This window comes from Juglans microcarpa x Juglans regia, chromosome 6D, assembly GCF_004785595.1.
Source record: "Juglans microcarpa x Juglans regia isolate MS1-56 chromosome 6D, Jm3101_v1.0, whole genome shotgun sequence".
In the NCBI taxonomy this organism is placed as follows: domain Eukaryota; kingdom Viridiplantae; phylum Streptophyta; class Magnoliopsida; order Fagales; family Juglandaceae; genus Juglans; species Juglans microcarpa x Juglans regia.
In genome coordinates this window covers 2,264,438-2,278,364 of record NC_054604.1, presented here as the reverse complement: position 1 = coordinate 2,278,364, position 13,927 = coordinate 2,264,438, and the positions used below count along the sequence as shown (strand labels likewise).

Below are 13,927 nucleotides of genomic sequence, written 5' to 3'. Positions count from 1 at the left end.
GTAACCTATTTGGCACAGACATGAATCCATACGGGTTGCTTAATAGTTGCCATGTAAAATAGAATTACACTGCAATAAGTATTTTTAATAAGAGTGCCAAAAGATTTTCTTACACAGCAACTATATGAAAGATTCAGACATATCCATGTGACAACAGCCCACGCGAACAAGATTTATATCTTATTATTAGGATTAAGCTAAATAATCCTCAATCAGTGGTTCTGAAGATTGTTGGACGAACGAAATCGCATTGCTTTCTTTTTTTACAAAATCTCCAAGTCAAGCTCACACCCATTATGAGGTTGACAATAGATCTCTTTATTCTCTTTGTTCTACAATTGGGAAAGTTTTCTTTAATAAGTCGTGCAATGTATCTAGAGTGTGGGGTTTACCAGTAGTCGTTGCAAGAACAAGATCCGTCTTTGAAATGATGGAAGCGATTCCGATCCCTAACTATGATTTCTCTATTATAGACCCTTGAGATTATCTTTGTGGCATTGTGGCAGTCTGTACATACTCTAAGATTCTTTGATATTCGGATTGTAGTTCCGGGTGGAGTTCTGATAAGACCAAAGGCAATGGCCAACTTCTCACTATGGTGAGAGACTGAAGCTTCCTGATAATCTTCCTCAGCATCCAGTCTTGCATCTGCTGGGTTAGGCTCATAACCCGCTGACTTTATCTGTTTCATCATGTCTTCGATTGTGCTATATATCTCCTTAAAATCAAGATGTCCATCATCTTCCGATAAAAATTCATGAACTACTCCATTTATCTCGATCAAGCTACAACCTGGTGCCTTTTTAATTCTCTGCTGCCTCATCTGACTCCTCACCCTCAGTGCATCCTCACGTCGACCAATCACTGCATAAATATTTGATAGAAGTATGTAATCCCCACTATGAGGAGGCTCCAATCTGGTTATGTGCCTGAATGATTCTTCTCCAATTTCAACATTTTTATGAACCCTGCATGAAGCCAATAGTGTTCTCCAAACAACAGCATTGGGTTGGATGGGCATGTTCTTTATAAACTGATATGCCTCTTCTATCAATCCCATTCGACCAAGAATATCTACCATACAACCATAGTGCTCAATTCTTGGCTCAATGCCAAAGTCTTTAGTCATGCTGAAGAAAAGACTTCGACCCTCATCAACCAGACCTGCATGGCTGCAAGCAGCAAGAGCAGCAATGAAAGTTACATCATTTGGTTCAATATTCTTTCCCCGCATCATATAGAAGAAATCAAGAGCCCTTTTCCCCTGTCCATTACTGGCAAGACTTTGAATTAATGCTGTCCATGTATATACATTTTTCGTATCCATGTTTGTAAATACTTCAATAGAACTGTCTACGGACCCACATTTTGCATAGAAATCTATCAGTGCAGTTCCAAGGTTAACAGTGAGTTTCATTTTCTTCTTCTTTATATAGGAATGAGCCCATTTACCAGTATCAAAAGCTCCAAGGACGGCACAAGCATCAAGAACACTGACCATGGTGACCTCATTGGGCTCCACATTGGCCTTTTGTTGCATTTCGTGAAACAGATCGAGAGCCTCTCTACATCTATTTGCTTGGCTATATCCAGAAATCATGGCACTCCATGCCACAACATCTCTTTGACCCATCCGGTCAAACAACCTTCGTGCAGTATCCACTTCGCCACATTTTGCGTACATATCAACAAGAGAAGTCATCAAAGGAAGGTTTTTCTGTAGTCCATTTGCCTCTATATGCTCACTAATCCACTCCCCTAATTCCAAATCAGCCAACCTCCCACACGCTGTCAGAACACTAATCATCGTAACCTCATCAAAGCTAACATCCGATTCTCGCATTCTACAGAATAACTTCAAAACCTCCCCCCAACACTCGCTTTTCGTGTACCCAGCAAACATCGAATTCCACGCAACAACATCCCTCGTCAACATTCCATCAAACACCCGACGAGCAACCTCAACTCTACCGCAATTTGCATACATGTGAATCAAGGTGTTCTCAACATAACCATTAGATCCAAACCCGCATTTCACAAAGTGCGCATGGACTTGTTCACCTTCCCTCAGTGCTCTTAATCTAGAGCAAGCCTTTAAGATGCTAGGAAAAGTAAACTCATTGGGTTCTACCGAGTTTTCGAGCATTGTTTTGAACATAAGTACAGCCTCATGAGGGGATTGCTTATACGTTAGGCCCCTAATGATGATGTTATAAGCCGACGAGTCGGGTTCGTCCATTTCTCCGAAAATCGAGAGAGCATAGTCCATGGTGTTGGGGAGAAGAATGGCGGTAGATTCGAGGAGGTTTTCAGCAACTGCCGGGTTAAGGACGAGGCGTGTTTTGAGAAGGTGGGCATGGATTTGGTTGATGTCTTTGGTGGTTTTGCATTGTTCTAGTATCAGCGCTCTTGGATTTTCCGGGAACTGGGGAATGGCGGTTATGGCGGGAAAGACAGAAAGTGTACAGGGCATTTTGCCGCTGTGCTTCGCATGGAAAGCAGTCGAACTGGGTTCGCTTATAGTACAATCGGTTCTTAAACAATCAAACTGAATATAACTTGGATGTTGAGCTGAATATTCAATGAAAAATAATAAATTGAGATTATAGAATAAATTCTATAAGGTTCATTTATGTGTTTGAATATTAAGATAAATTTAAATTTATTTATAAAAAGTTAAAAAAGATTATAAGTCCAATGTATAAAAAAAAATTTAAGTTAGAATGAATTTAATGATTTGATAATTAAGTGGTTAGATATTAGAAGATATTTAAATTTGAACCGAATTCAACTGAACTCAATTCAGTCAAGGAACCGAGTTCAAAAATCAGTCTTTAGGAACGTAGTTTGTTTAGAGTTCAATTACTCGATAATATATATAAGAGTACTATACAAGTAATCTTTTATACAATTATATTTTAAAGTAGGATATTTATATAAAGTAATGTTATTTATTTAAAATATTATAAAATAATTATATATCTATCATTTTTTAATATATATGAATAATCACAAACAAAAATCTAAAATATAAATATATTTTTTACCAATTGATTGCATTAATAATATATTTAGCACGGATTCTTAGCTTTCACCTGTTTGCTGGAATTCCCAAGTGGCAAAGACCCACCGATTGTAACTTATTAGCTTTTAGTTTCTGTGCTTTATGTTTCTGTGTTGTAATAATCTGGTTTGCTTTTGTGCTGTAAGAACAACTATACATCCAACCCGACCCGAAAAGGCATACTTTCGATCGGTCCCGATCATGTAGAATTTCGTTCAGCCGTTTGGCCAATTAACTGACCCGAAAAAGAAAGTCGGAAAATCGGGGTATTCCGACCCGACCCGATTTTTTTTTTAATAAATAAAAATTAATTAATTATTTATTTATTTATGTGCGGTAATAATCTAGAAAAATTTGCTTACTATTTTATACAAAAAATTTGAATACATAAAACAAAATCAATATACAAATTAAGTTAGCTATCAGTTTTAAAAAAAAAAGTAATAATAATAAGAAAAAAAAGAAGAGTGACTAAAGACATACTAAGGTCTCGTTCGTTTTCACAATTCTTCTCAATTCATCTATTCTCATCTCATTTAATTATTATAATTTTTTTAAATTTATACATAAAATAAAATAAATAATTCAATTTTTTTAAATTTTAAAATAAAAATAATATTAAAATAGTATTTTATTTAATTTTTAATTTTAATCTCAATTAAACTCATCTTATTTTATTTTATTTGTAAAAACAAACGATAACTAAGACATACATACCACCACACAGATATAAAGTATAAGGAGTACGTATTTCATTTTACCATAAATTATAAACTCTTGTTTTTTGGCCAGTTGGGATAAGGGTATTAAATTATAACACATTCTTTTTGGACGTACGGGGCCCACATGCACCAATTCTATACTATAGGCTATAGCTGTAACTATAGTCCAAGCATTTAGTATCCTCTATTTTTCTCTCTAAAAAGAGGTGGAGTGGTGAGTATGTGAGTGGAACGTGGGAAGCGGTTATAACGGCAGGAAAGGAATTCTGGAGGTGGTCCCCGCTGTGCGAGAAAGTTTGCTTTGGCTGACAACTGCCGTCAGGTGTCAAAAGAGTACGGAAACTACGACGGAAGGAGTGAAAATCAACCAGGAGACGCCATTTTCAATGAAAACTCTAGTGCCTGTTACTAAAGAATGGAGGATTTGGAGGAAAAATGGAAGGAGTTGAGGCTGCTTGAGAAGGAAAGTAAGGAGATTGTGATTGATGATGATGTACCAGAGGAGTTGAAGTTGAAGGAACAAAGGACTTTAATGGCGAAACTCTGTTCGACAAGGCTGATCAACAAAGAAATGATGGAAACTACGCTAGGAAGAATTTGGAGAATCAGTAAGGAAGCTCTGTTTACTGAGGTGAGTCTAAATGTCTTCGATATTGTGTTTGATAATATTACTGACAATCAAAGAGTATGGTCGAGAAGACCATGGCTGTTTGACAATCAGCTACTGGTCCTAAAAGAGTTTGATGGGAACACTCATCTCAAACAAATAGAGTTCCACACAGAGAGTTTTTGGGTGAGACTTCACAACTTACCATTGTCATGCATGACAGAAAAAAAAAGGAAGGCAAATAGAGGATACGGTGGGAAGGGTGGAGAAGGTAGATGTGCAGGAAGATGGAAGTGGTTGGGAGAAGTTCTTGAGAGTTCAAATCCATATGGATATAACTCAACCCCTAGCAAGAGGTAGAACACTCACAGTTAAGGGAAATAATTTCTGGATTCCCTTTAGCTATGAGAAGATGCCAAGAATATGCTTCTCGTGTGGATGCATTTACCATGGCATTTCAGGATGCAATGAGGAGGGGAACTTGAGAGGAGAAGGAAACCAGTATGGCCAAAGGATGAGGGCAGCACAATCTCAAAGAAACAGGCTGCTTAACAGTGGTTATAGGAGGGCTGAAGAAGGAAGTAGATGGAGGAGTGAAAAGGAAAACTTAACTCAAGATGGGGTAAAAGGGAGGGAAACAGTAGAAGAGAGCATGAGGGAAAAGAGAAATAGTGAGGAAGAGACAAGAGTGAGTGAAAAAAGCCAAGAAAGCGAAAATGGGGTGAGTAAAAAATCAAAAGAGGGAGGGAAGGTAGTGGGGGACAACTTCTTAGAGGCAGGCTGGACTAAACAAGTTGATCTAATTGACAGGGGAGATAAAAATCTGTAGGAAGTTGAAGTGCAATTGAGCCTATGGTGAGAAAGGAAAATCCTGAGAATGAAGTAGAGAATGAAGGCAACATGGTGATGGATAAGGAGGTAATCATGAGGAGGGTATAGAAGAGGAGAGCTCGAGCTAAACACAAACCAGAAGGGGCAGATTCAACAAAGAAAGAACAAAAGAAAAGAACTGGGGCTATGGTAGATGGAATGTGTGGTGACAAGTTAGGCAAGAGAAGGAAAGGGTATGGGATGGTTGACAAACCTATTGCAGTGGCGGAGGCTGTTATACAGCCCCGCCAATCATCATGAAACTCTTGAGTTGGAACTGCCGAGGGTTGGGGAACCCTCGGACAGTTCAAGATCTCTGCTCTATGGCAGAGAAGTCAAAACCCAGTATAGTTTTCATCATGGAGGCTAAGCTTAATAATAAGAAATGCGATAAAATAAAGAGAAGACTAAGGTGTGATGGATGTTTTGGAGTTGATGCAGTTGGAAAAGGGGCGGGGGGGATTGGCTCTATTTTGGAATGAGGAAGTGCAACTGGAAATTTTAAACTATTCCCAAAGACATATAAATGCTTGGATTGGAGGAAAAGAGGAAACTAGATGGCTGTTAACTTGTTTCTATGGCCCACCTGAAACTTTGAAGAGAAAAGAGGCATGGTGTTTACTTAAAACTATGAAACCCAGTGGCAATGAGGGCTGGTGTATAGTAGGAGACTTCAATGAAATTATTACTAATGATGGGAAGTGGGGAGGAAAGGCTAGACCAGAAAACCAAATGGAAATGTTTAGAGAATTCATGAGAGGTGGAAACTTGTTTGATCTGGGTTGGAGAGGTGACAAGTTCACCTGGAGTAATTCCTATACAGATGCAACCTTCACTAAAGAAAGGCTAGATAGAGCCGTGGCGAATCCTCAATGGATGAACACTTATACTGAGTCTTGGGTGGAAGTGATGGTGGCTAGAACTTCAGACCATAAGCCACTGTAAGTTCATATTTATGCAAAGGAACCTTATTCAAGGTTGTAGATAAGGCAGAGAAACAGGGGCTTCAAATATTAGGCTAGTTAGGCTTTGGAAGAAGAGTGTGAAATAATTCTTAAAGAGGCCTGGACAGGCTTTTCAAAGGTCACTGGGTTTCTAGATAATACCAGGAAAGCATTTCAAAGATGGAATAAAAACAAGAAGCAAATGCACGAGCAGGAAGTAGAGGAAAAAACCAAGACCTTACAACTTCTACAAGCTATGGAAAATGGAAGTAATGTGGAGGAACTCAGGAAGGTCACTAAAGAGCTGCATCTAGAACTAGAGAAGGAGGATCTTTGGTGGAAGCAACGAGCAAAGAGAAGCTGGTACAAGCATGGAGATAGAAACACAAAGTATTTCCATACTTGTGCCAACCAAAGAAGGAAAAGAAATTTCATAAATGAAGTGGTTGATGAGAATAACAGAAATTCCACTAGTTTCAAGAAGGTGAAGAAACCTTTAGAAAGTATTTTGGCAGGCTGTTTCAAACTACTAACCCAAGTCAGGAGGAGATTGAAATGTGTCTAGTGGGAATGAGTAAGAGAGTAACTACAAAAATGAATAGAAGGCTGTCAAGAAGGTTCACACCAACAGAAGTGGAGGAAGTTGTGAAGCAAATGGCCCCATTAAAAGCCCCTGGTCCAGATGGATTTGGACCATGTTTTTACCAAAATCATTGGGATGTAGTTTCTGAAGAAGTGTGTAGAGCTGCACTTGATATACTAAATGGTAACCCTATTGATCCTGGCCTCAATTATACCTACCTAGCTTTGATCCCTAAATCTGTGAACCCCAAAAAAGTTATTAAGTACAGACCTATAAGTTTGTGCAATGTAATGTATAAAATAGTTTCTAAAGCTATCTCCAACAGATTCAAACTTGTCTTATCTGAGGTTATTTCCCCCTCCCAAAGTGCTTTCCTGCCTGGTAGACTTATTAATGACAATGTCATAGTAGCCTACGAGTTATTGCATTCTATGAAGAGTAGAAAGAAAGGGAGAATAGGAAGTATGGCTATGAAGTTAGACATGTCTAAGGCTTTTGACCGAGTAGAGTGGGATGTTTTAAAAGCCGTTTTGACTAAACTTGGCTTCTGTAAAAAGTGGACAGATTTGGTGATGAAATGTGTTAGATCTATTTCCTACTCAGTTTTAATCAATGGGGCACCTGGCCATAAATTTTTACCATCATGAGGTTTGAGGCAAGGTGACCCTTTGTCACCTTACCTGTTCATTGTCTGTGCTGAGGGACTGAGCAGTTTGCTTGATTTTTATGAAAAGAGTAAGCTCATAAGAGGGGTGCAAGTGGCTAGAGGAGGGACTAGTATCAATCATCTGCTGTTCACAGATGATTGTATCTTATTTGGAAGGGCTAACATTGAGGAATGGAGGAAAATTCAAGAAATTCTCTTGGTTTATGAAAAGGCCTCTGGACAGTTCCTTAACAAAGGAAAAACTTCTGTTTTTTTCAGCAATAATACTCAGTTGGCAGACAAGCAGGCCATTAAGGAAGCTGGAAACTCTTTTGTTTGTGGCACTCATGAAAAATATCTTGGTCTCCCTGCTATGGTAGGAAAATCAAGGTACAACACTTTCAGAAACCTAAAGGAGAAGATTTGGCAGAAAATTTCTAGTTGGAAAAATATTTTCTTGTCTCAAGCTGGAAAAGAAGTGCTTATCAAGGCTGTTTTACAGTCTATTCCAACCTTCACTATGGGAGTTTTTAAACTCCCTATTGAACTTTGCAAGGAAATCAATGGTATGCTTTCTAAATTCTGGTGGGGAAGTCAGCAGGAGGGGAGAGGGATGGTATGGAAGAAATGGAAAAATATGAATATTCAGAAAGGCAGAGGGGGAATGGGTTTTAGAGACTTGGAAAGCTTTAATGCTGCACTCCTTGCTAAACAAGGATGGAGAATACTCAAATATCCACTGTCCTTGGCAGCAGTTTTACTCAAAGAAAAATACTTCAGACATGGAAATTTTTTGGATGCTAAGCTGGGTGCTCAACCCTCTTTGGTATGGAGGAGCATATGGTCTGCAAAGGTCCTTTTGAGAGAAGGTCTTAGGTGGAAAGTGGGAGATGGGAAGAAGATTAATATATGGGGGCCCAAATGCCTAACTAGTCCCACTACTTTTGCTGTCCAGTCCCCAGTGTCTCTACTGCAGAAAGATGCCAAAGTGGAAGAGTTAATTGACAGACAGAAAGGAGAGTGGAATGAAACAATGATAAGAACCATATTCTCGGAGGAAGAAGTTGAACAGATCCTTTGTATGCCATTGAGTAGAGGTCGAGCAAAGGACAAGATCTTTTGGGGGCCAACTAAGAAGGGTCTGTTTACAGTCAGAAGTGCATATTTTTTGCACATGGAATTAAAAGAAAGAAACAAAGGAGAGAGTTCAACAGAAAAGAAAGTAGGTGACATATGGAAAAGCATTTGGGACCTCGAGATACCAGGTGTGACAAAACTTTTCTTATGGAAAGCTGCAAACAGCCTGCTGCCAACAAAAGTAAACCTTTACAGGAGAAATATATCAATGGACAAAAGATGCCCTATGTGTGATGCAGAAGAAGAATCTCTTATTCATATTCTGTGGGAATGCCCTGCAGCAAATGATTTATGGGGTAATGATGCAAGTTATGTCAAGAAGTGGACTAGATCAGAGGTGAATTTCCTGGAACTTTGGGAACAACTCAGATGTCAACTAAGCAAGAACCAGCTAGAAGAGGTGGCAGTGATGCTAAGGAAGGTCTGGCTCAGGAGAAATGAATGGATCTTTGAGAAGAGATTGGCTTGCCCCAGAAATTATTTTATTACCACGAGAGTAGCCTTGCAAGAGTTTCAGGAAATACAAGTTAAAGCTTCTCAAAACAGACAGAAGGAGGCACAACAGAGAATTTCAGTGTAGGTACTGGAGACCTGGGAGAAACCAGGAAGGGGATCAGTCAAGGTTAATTGGGATGCCTCCTTAGATGTTAATAGAAAGAAAATGGGGATTGATATCATTATAAGAGATGAAGAAGGAGAGGCTTTAGTGGTTGTGTGTGATCTCAAGATTAATGTAGTAAATGCAGCTATTGCAGAAAGTTTTGCATTGAGGAAAGCAGTTGAATTGTGCTCAGAGCTCAATATTCAAAAAGCTATCTTTGAAGGCGATGCAAACAAAGTAGTTGAGGCTGTACAGAGTGAAAAGGAAGCTGTCTTTGCTTTTAGCTCTATCATTGATGATGTAAAGTTTCTCTTCAGGAATAGAACAGATTGGTTTATTCAATTTGTTAGTAGGAAAAAGAACACAGTAGCTCATACTTTAGCTAAGAAAGCTTTAGCGATAGGAGAAGAACTAGTTTGGATAGAAGAGGTCCTAGATTTCATTGTGGGATGCCTTCATAATGATACAAGTTATAATGCTTAATTTCAATGGAAGTTTCTGAGGTTATTTAAAAAAAAAAAAAGGCTATAGCTTTCCCGAGGTACAAAAACGTTGCTGTTGCTTTCTAAAGAGGGTTGAAAGTTCGGGTAACGGGTAATGACTGATATCGAACCGTTTTATACGGTTAAATGCAGAAGCGGAATTATTTATCCGTTTTACACTTCGGGTTGGTTAAATGTGGTCGGGTCGGGTCAGGTCGGGTCGGCAAATCGGTTCAGGTCGGTCCCGTGGCTTATTTGTTCAACCCTAGCTGTAAGACAATTGTAGTTTTTGGAATGAATCAACTACTTGTTGAGAAAAAAAAAAAAAGAATGAAAAATGCAGAAGATCATCTGACTTTGGATTTGCTAGCTAGTGGTGGTTGATGAATTATGAAATATGAAGTTGTGCAGCTTTTAGTCATCTCAATTTGCATCCTAACATTGCAATATGAAGCACTTGAAAAAGTTTTTTAGGAATCACTATCTTGATGGCAAGTGACTTGGAGACCCATTATGCCCCAATCAATGTATTATCAAGGTATCTTCCAAGGAAAAAACACTGATTCTCCTCCCTTTTCTTAGGTTTGTATTTCATCCGAATAAGTGCTTGAATCTAATGCTTGATATTGACAAGAGATGGAGCATTAGATGCGGTGCACCTTTTCATGTAAAGAACAAAGAGATTTTCCCTGTTCTTTCTTCTGTCTATAAATTGTTTTGTCCATTATCCTTACAAATTCGTAGTAAAACAATGAGTTACCCTGATCTCCAGCACCAGTATGGCTTGGAACCAATTGCCATCATCACTTTTCATGATCATTACCATGATCCTTTTCAAAGTAGGAAGATCATGCTTAGAGTTCTCAGTGATGTCCCCCAATACCAAAATAATCTCAGGACCTTCAATAGCAAGGCAACTTATCAAGAAGAAGATGATCCTGATGCTCTCCATATAAATCATTCCAAGAATCTAACTCCCAAGTTCCTAGAAAAGCTTGACGACCTTGAAGAAACCAGCTCGGACGAGGAAGCCGATGGCCACATTAAGATTAAGCACAAGTACAGAGAACTTCGCAAGCGGAGATCTAAAGAAACCAAAGAAGAGGAGGAGGAGGTTGCTGGCTTCATTCGGAAGCTTAGAAGAAGCATAGTTAGGCTCTTGAGTCATGAACTTTCGAAGTGAAATAGGCTTGTAAGTATGTTGCGTGGTTGGTTGGCAGGAAAAACATCCCTTATATATGGGTGTTACTAGCTGACACTAAATCACATGCCATGCCCCTCTCAAGTGTCACCAAACTTGTTTATGTGACAAGCAAACCTTTGATAAGCACCTGGCCGCGTAGTGTATATAAAAGATTTTGGAATCCTACTTGCTCAATAATCTTTTTAAGATCACCTCAGGATTCAATGTGACCCAACAATTGCTCTGGTCATGTAAGATAGGAGACTGCACATGTGTAACGACCCGGCTCCATAATTCATCATGTTTCATTCTGTATATTATAGTTATATATGTATTATGCATCTCATGTTGTATAAAACATGTAAGCTTTCATAAGATCAATTGTAAGATAAGTTCAGAATAATTAATATGGTCATTCAGATGCATGGTACCAATGCTATTTATGGGTGGATGTGCAAGTCACAGAGCTAAGTGTGGTCCACCATAATATATGCTAGAATACTATTTGTGGCTCCCCTTGAAGCCGCAAGATGTGGGGCCGATGCATAATCTTGCACACAAGATTAAGTGTATGAGCCAGTATGATAAGTAAGATAAGTCAGATAAGCCAAGATAAGTCATGCATGTCATAACATACGTATGAATTAACATGATTTTAAGTTCTTAGCATGAAATATTTTATGAAAAATCTTATGTTAAGTATGTTTATGTTATGATGAGTTTTTTACTGAATTTTTGACTCATTTTAGTTTATTTTATGTTTTTAAACCACTCCAGGTCAAAATATTTATAAAACTAGAGCTACAGGACGAGACTTAGTCCAGGGAGGCGTGACAATGACCTAAATCATGTACAGAGATTTTTAGTTATGATTTTTATGACATGGATTTTGAGAAATTTTAATAAATGTTTCCGCACACTCTTTCTTATGATCTCAATATTTTAATAAAAAAATAATTTTATTTATTGAATCTTTATACTTGGCGCTTCCTTTAAAATAATAAAAAAAAATCTTTTTAAGTCAAAATTAGTAGTAGCACTTCGACTTCCAAAAATTTTTAAAAGTGATTTTATTTTTAACTATGGGGAGCGTGGTGTTACATCATGCTCATGATTAGTGGGGATAAGTAGCCTCGTATACTCTTTGTTAGGCATGAAAAAAAAAAAAAAAAAGATAATAACCATTGGCCTTCAAAATGCTACAATATACACATGATTTAGTTTAAGACTAAACATGTTTAGAGTTTTTCAAATTGTGGATAAGAACATGATTTGGTTTTACCGTTAAATCAAAGGAAGGCCAGCAAGGTTAATGCCTATCTGCCGGGATTTTAGAGGCTTCAAGAACAACGTGCAGAATGTCACTTACATCTTAATGCAAGAAGAACAACCATAGAAATAGAAGTATTTAACATTTAAATAGTTTCTTTACTATGTGTTCTTGCAATGGTGTGGAAAACAAAAGAGAGGAGCTGACAGCCGGACGGGTGAGAAATTCATTTTTACACCTGCGAATGAGTAACTGACACATATAAGTTGTAGCAAACTAAATAATAGGCTGGCATGCAAGGAATCATTTTATTTTATTTTTTCGAAAGATAAGTTCCAACCCTTTCTCTCTCTCCCCATCCTCCAACAGCTTCCTCCCCCCATAGCCGATTTCTTCATTTTTCAGTGAAAGGATGTGCGCCCATCTCTTCATATATATCTCTTTGTTGGTGGCTAGTTACCTTTCCACTTCTTATTTGCAAATCACTCTTCATTTACTCCCATTTCAAGCATCAGAGTTACTATCCTACTTCAACTTCATGGGGACAGATTTCAGAGCAACTCAAAATAACAACCACAACCTAGCTTAATTTAATATGCAGAATAAATAAATAAAAAACTTACAGATACTTGCTAAAATCGACTAGGTTCCAGAACGAGTTGAGGGAGGGAGATGAGTTTGTTCCAAATCACTCTCAACGGAATCTCTCGATGAAGATGAGACGAAGGGAGAAAGGAAAAAGGTTATGCGAGAAAGAGGTGAAAGGGAAGAGGAGAAAGAGGAGAGGAGAGCTGGATTGTGGAGAGGAGAGGAGATGAGAGGACAGACAGAGAAGATGAAATGAAAAAAATAGAGGAGATGGGACGAAAGGAGAAAGAAAAAATTCACTAAACTCGCACACATCATAATACACATAAGTCCTATATGTGGTGAAATTCTATTGACCAGTGTAAAAAGGCAAAACACATCCGACCTGTTTGAAGCATTTCTCAAAACAAAATGGCATTAGGGGAAGCACTGTTCCCTTTTTTCAAAAGAACTGGGAAACACAGATGTTGTGCTGTGCAACCTGCAAATTGAATTCACAAAACACACGAAGTGAGGCTACACTGACCGTAATGCATGGATCAAAACTGTTTTATCCTTTTCCTCGTGGAACATCAGCATCATTACCTCGAAGAGTCGAAGACATCACTTTGAACAAGTTTCTTAGGCTATTCCTACCCTTTTCCTTGTGCCTCCTATGGACACCACCTTCGAGATCATTCAAGGCAGTAAACGGGTTATCCGAAACAAGCCCTGTCTCTAATCTTTTGGACAAGGTGACAATCTCATAGGAGTCGCATAACGATTGCCCGAAATCCCAAGTTACAACCTTTGTGCCATTATCCGACGATTTTTTGCTGCTCATTGCTTCGAATTCTTGCCTGAATCGAGATGGCTTGCCTTTGAAGTTCTGCTTGTGTGCATCAAACTCAGCCATCGGCCGAGAGCTGCCGGAGTGGCTCTGCCACGCTTGAGCCACAGCCTTGAGGATTTCAAGCTCTTGCTCATCACTAAGCTCTGGCTTTTTCTTCATGGCCCCTCGGTTTCTCTAACAGAGACTTGCTTGGGGGCGGGCCATGTTATCTTGGGTGAATTAGAGCCTTACGTTACTGCTTTAGCCAATGGTGGGAGATAAGCTTTTTGCCTCTTGACATCCATATCTTTTCCTGTTTCAAAAAGGTATATCTCTTTTTCTCTGAGGATGTAACCTGACAACAATGGAATGCTTCCTTTTGGATAGGACCCTCGAGTCTTTGATAATTGATAGGCATC

The 13,927-nt window shown here is 38.6% G+C and overlaps 5 protein-coding genes across 7 annotated transcripts; 3 read left to right on the top strand and 2 right to left on the bottom strand.

Moving 5' to 3' along the window:
* Nucleotides 1-162: 162 nt before the first annotated feature.
* Nucleotides 163-2,554, bottom strand: LOC121235210 (pentatricopeptide repeat-containing protein At2g29760, chloroplastic-like). The gene has a single exon (XM_041131508.1). The coding sequence runs from the start codon at nt 2,471-2,473 to the stop codon at nt 389-391; it is 2,085 nt and encodes a 694-aa protein (XP_040987442.1). The 5' UTR covers nt 2,474-2,554; the 3' UTR covers nt 163-388.
* A 2,691-nt stretch (nt 2,555-5,245) lies between these two features.
* Nucleotides 5,246-9,153, top strand: LOC121234565. The gene is made up of 5 exons (XM_041130534.1): nt 5,246-5,311; nt 5,864-6,204; nt 6,373-6,570; nt 6,723-7,371; nt 7,492-9,153. Exons 1-5 carry the CDS (start codon nt 5,246-5,248, stop codon nt 9,151-9,153), a joined length of 2,916 nt encoding a protein of 971 aa, XP_040986468.1.
* An 81-nt stretch (nt 9,154-9,234) lies between these two features.
* LOC121234564 lies at nt 9,235-9,657 on the top strand. Its single transcript, XM_041130533.1, has one exon. The coding sequence runs from the start codon at nt 9,235-9,237 to the stop codon at nt 9,655-9,657; it is 423 nt and encodes a 140-aa protein (XP_040986467.1).
* A 719-nt stretch (nt 9,658-10,376) lies between these two features.
* Nucleotides 10,377-10,947, top strand: LOC121236097. 2 transcript variants are annotated; one of them, XM_041132593.1, is made up of 2 exons: nt 10,377-10,731; nt 10,789-10,947. In XM_041132593.1, the coding sequence occupies exons 1-2, from the start codon at nt 10,408-10,410 to the stop codon at nt 10,837-10,839; spliced, it is 375 nt and encodes a 124-aa protein (XP_040988527.1). In that variant the 5' UTR covers nt 10,377-10,407; the 3' UTR covers nt 10,840-10,947. The 2 variants fall into 2 exon arrangements, with proteins under 2 accessions (XP_040988527.1, XP_040988528.1); XM_041132594.1 differs by having other exon boundaries at nt 10,377-10,735; nt 10,793-10,947.
* A 1,280-nt stretch (nt 10,948-12,227) lies between these two features.
* LOC121236096 lies at nt 12,228-13,870 on the bottom strand. Of its 2 annotated transcripts, none has more exons than XM_041132591.1 (3): nt 13,293-13,870; nt 13,101-13,180; nt 12,228-12,294 (listed from the first exon to the last, which is right to left on the bottom strand). In XM_041132591.1, the coding sequence occupies exons 1-2, from the start codon at nt 13,686-13,688 to the stop codon at nt 13,115-13,117; spliced, it is 462 nt and encodes a 153-aa protein (XP_040988525.1). In that variant the 5' UTR covers nt 13,689-13,870; the 3' UTR covers nt 12,228-12,294; nt 13,101-13,114. The 2 variants fall into 2 exon arrangements, with proteins under 2 accessions (XP_040988525.1, XP_040988526.1); XM_041132592.1 differs by having other exon boundaries at nt 12,228-12,306; nt 13,113-13,180.
* Nucleotides 13,871-13,927: the final 57 nt, after the last annotated feature.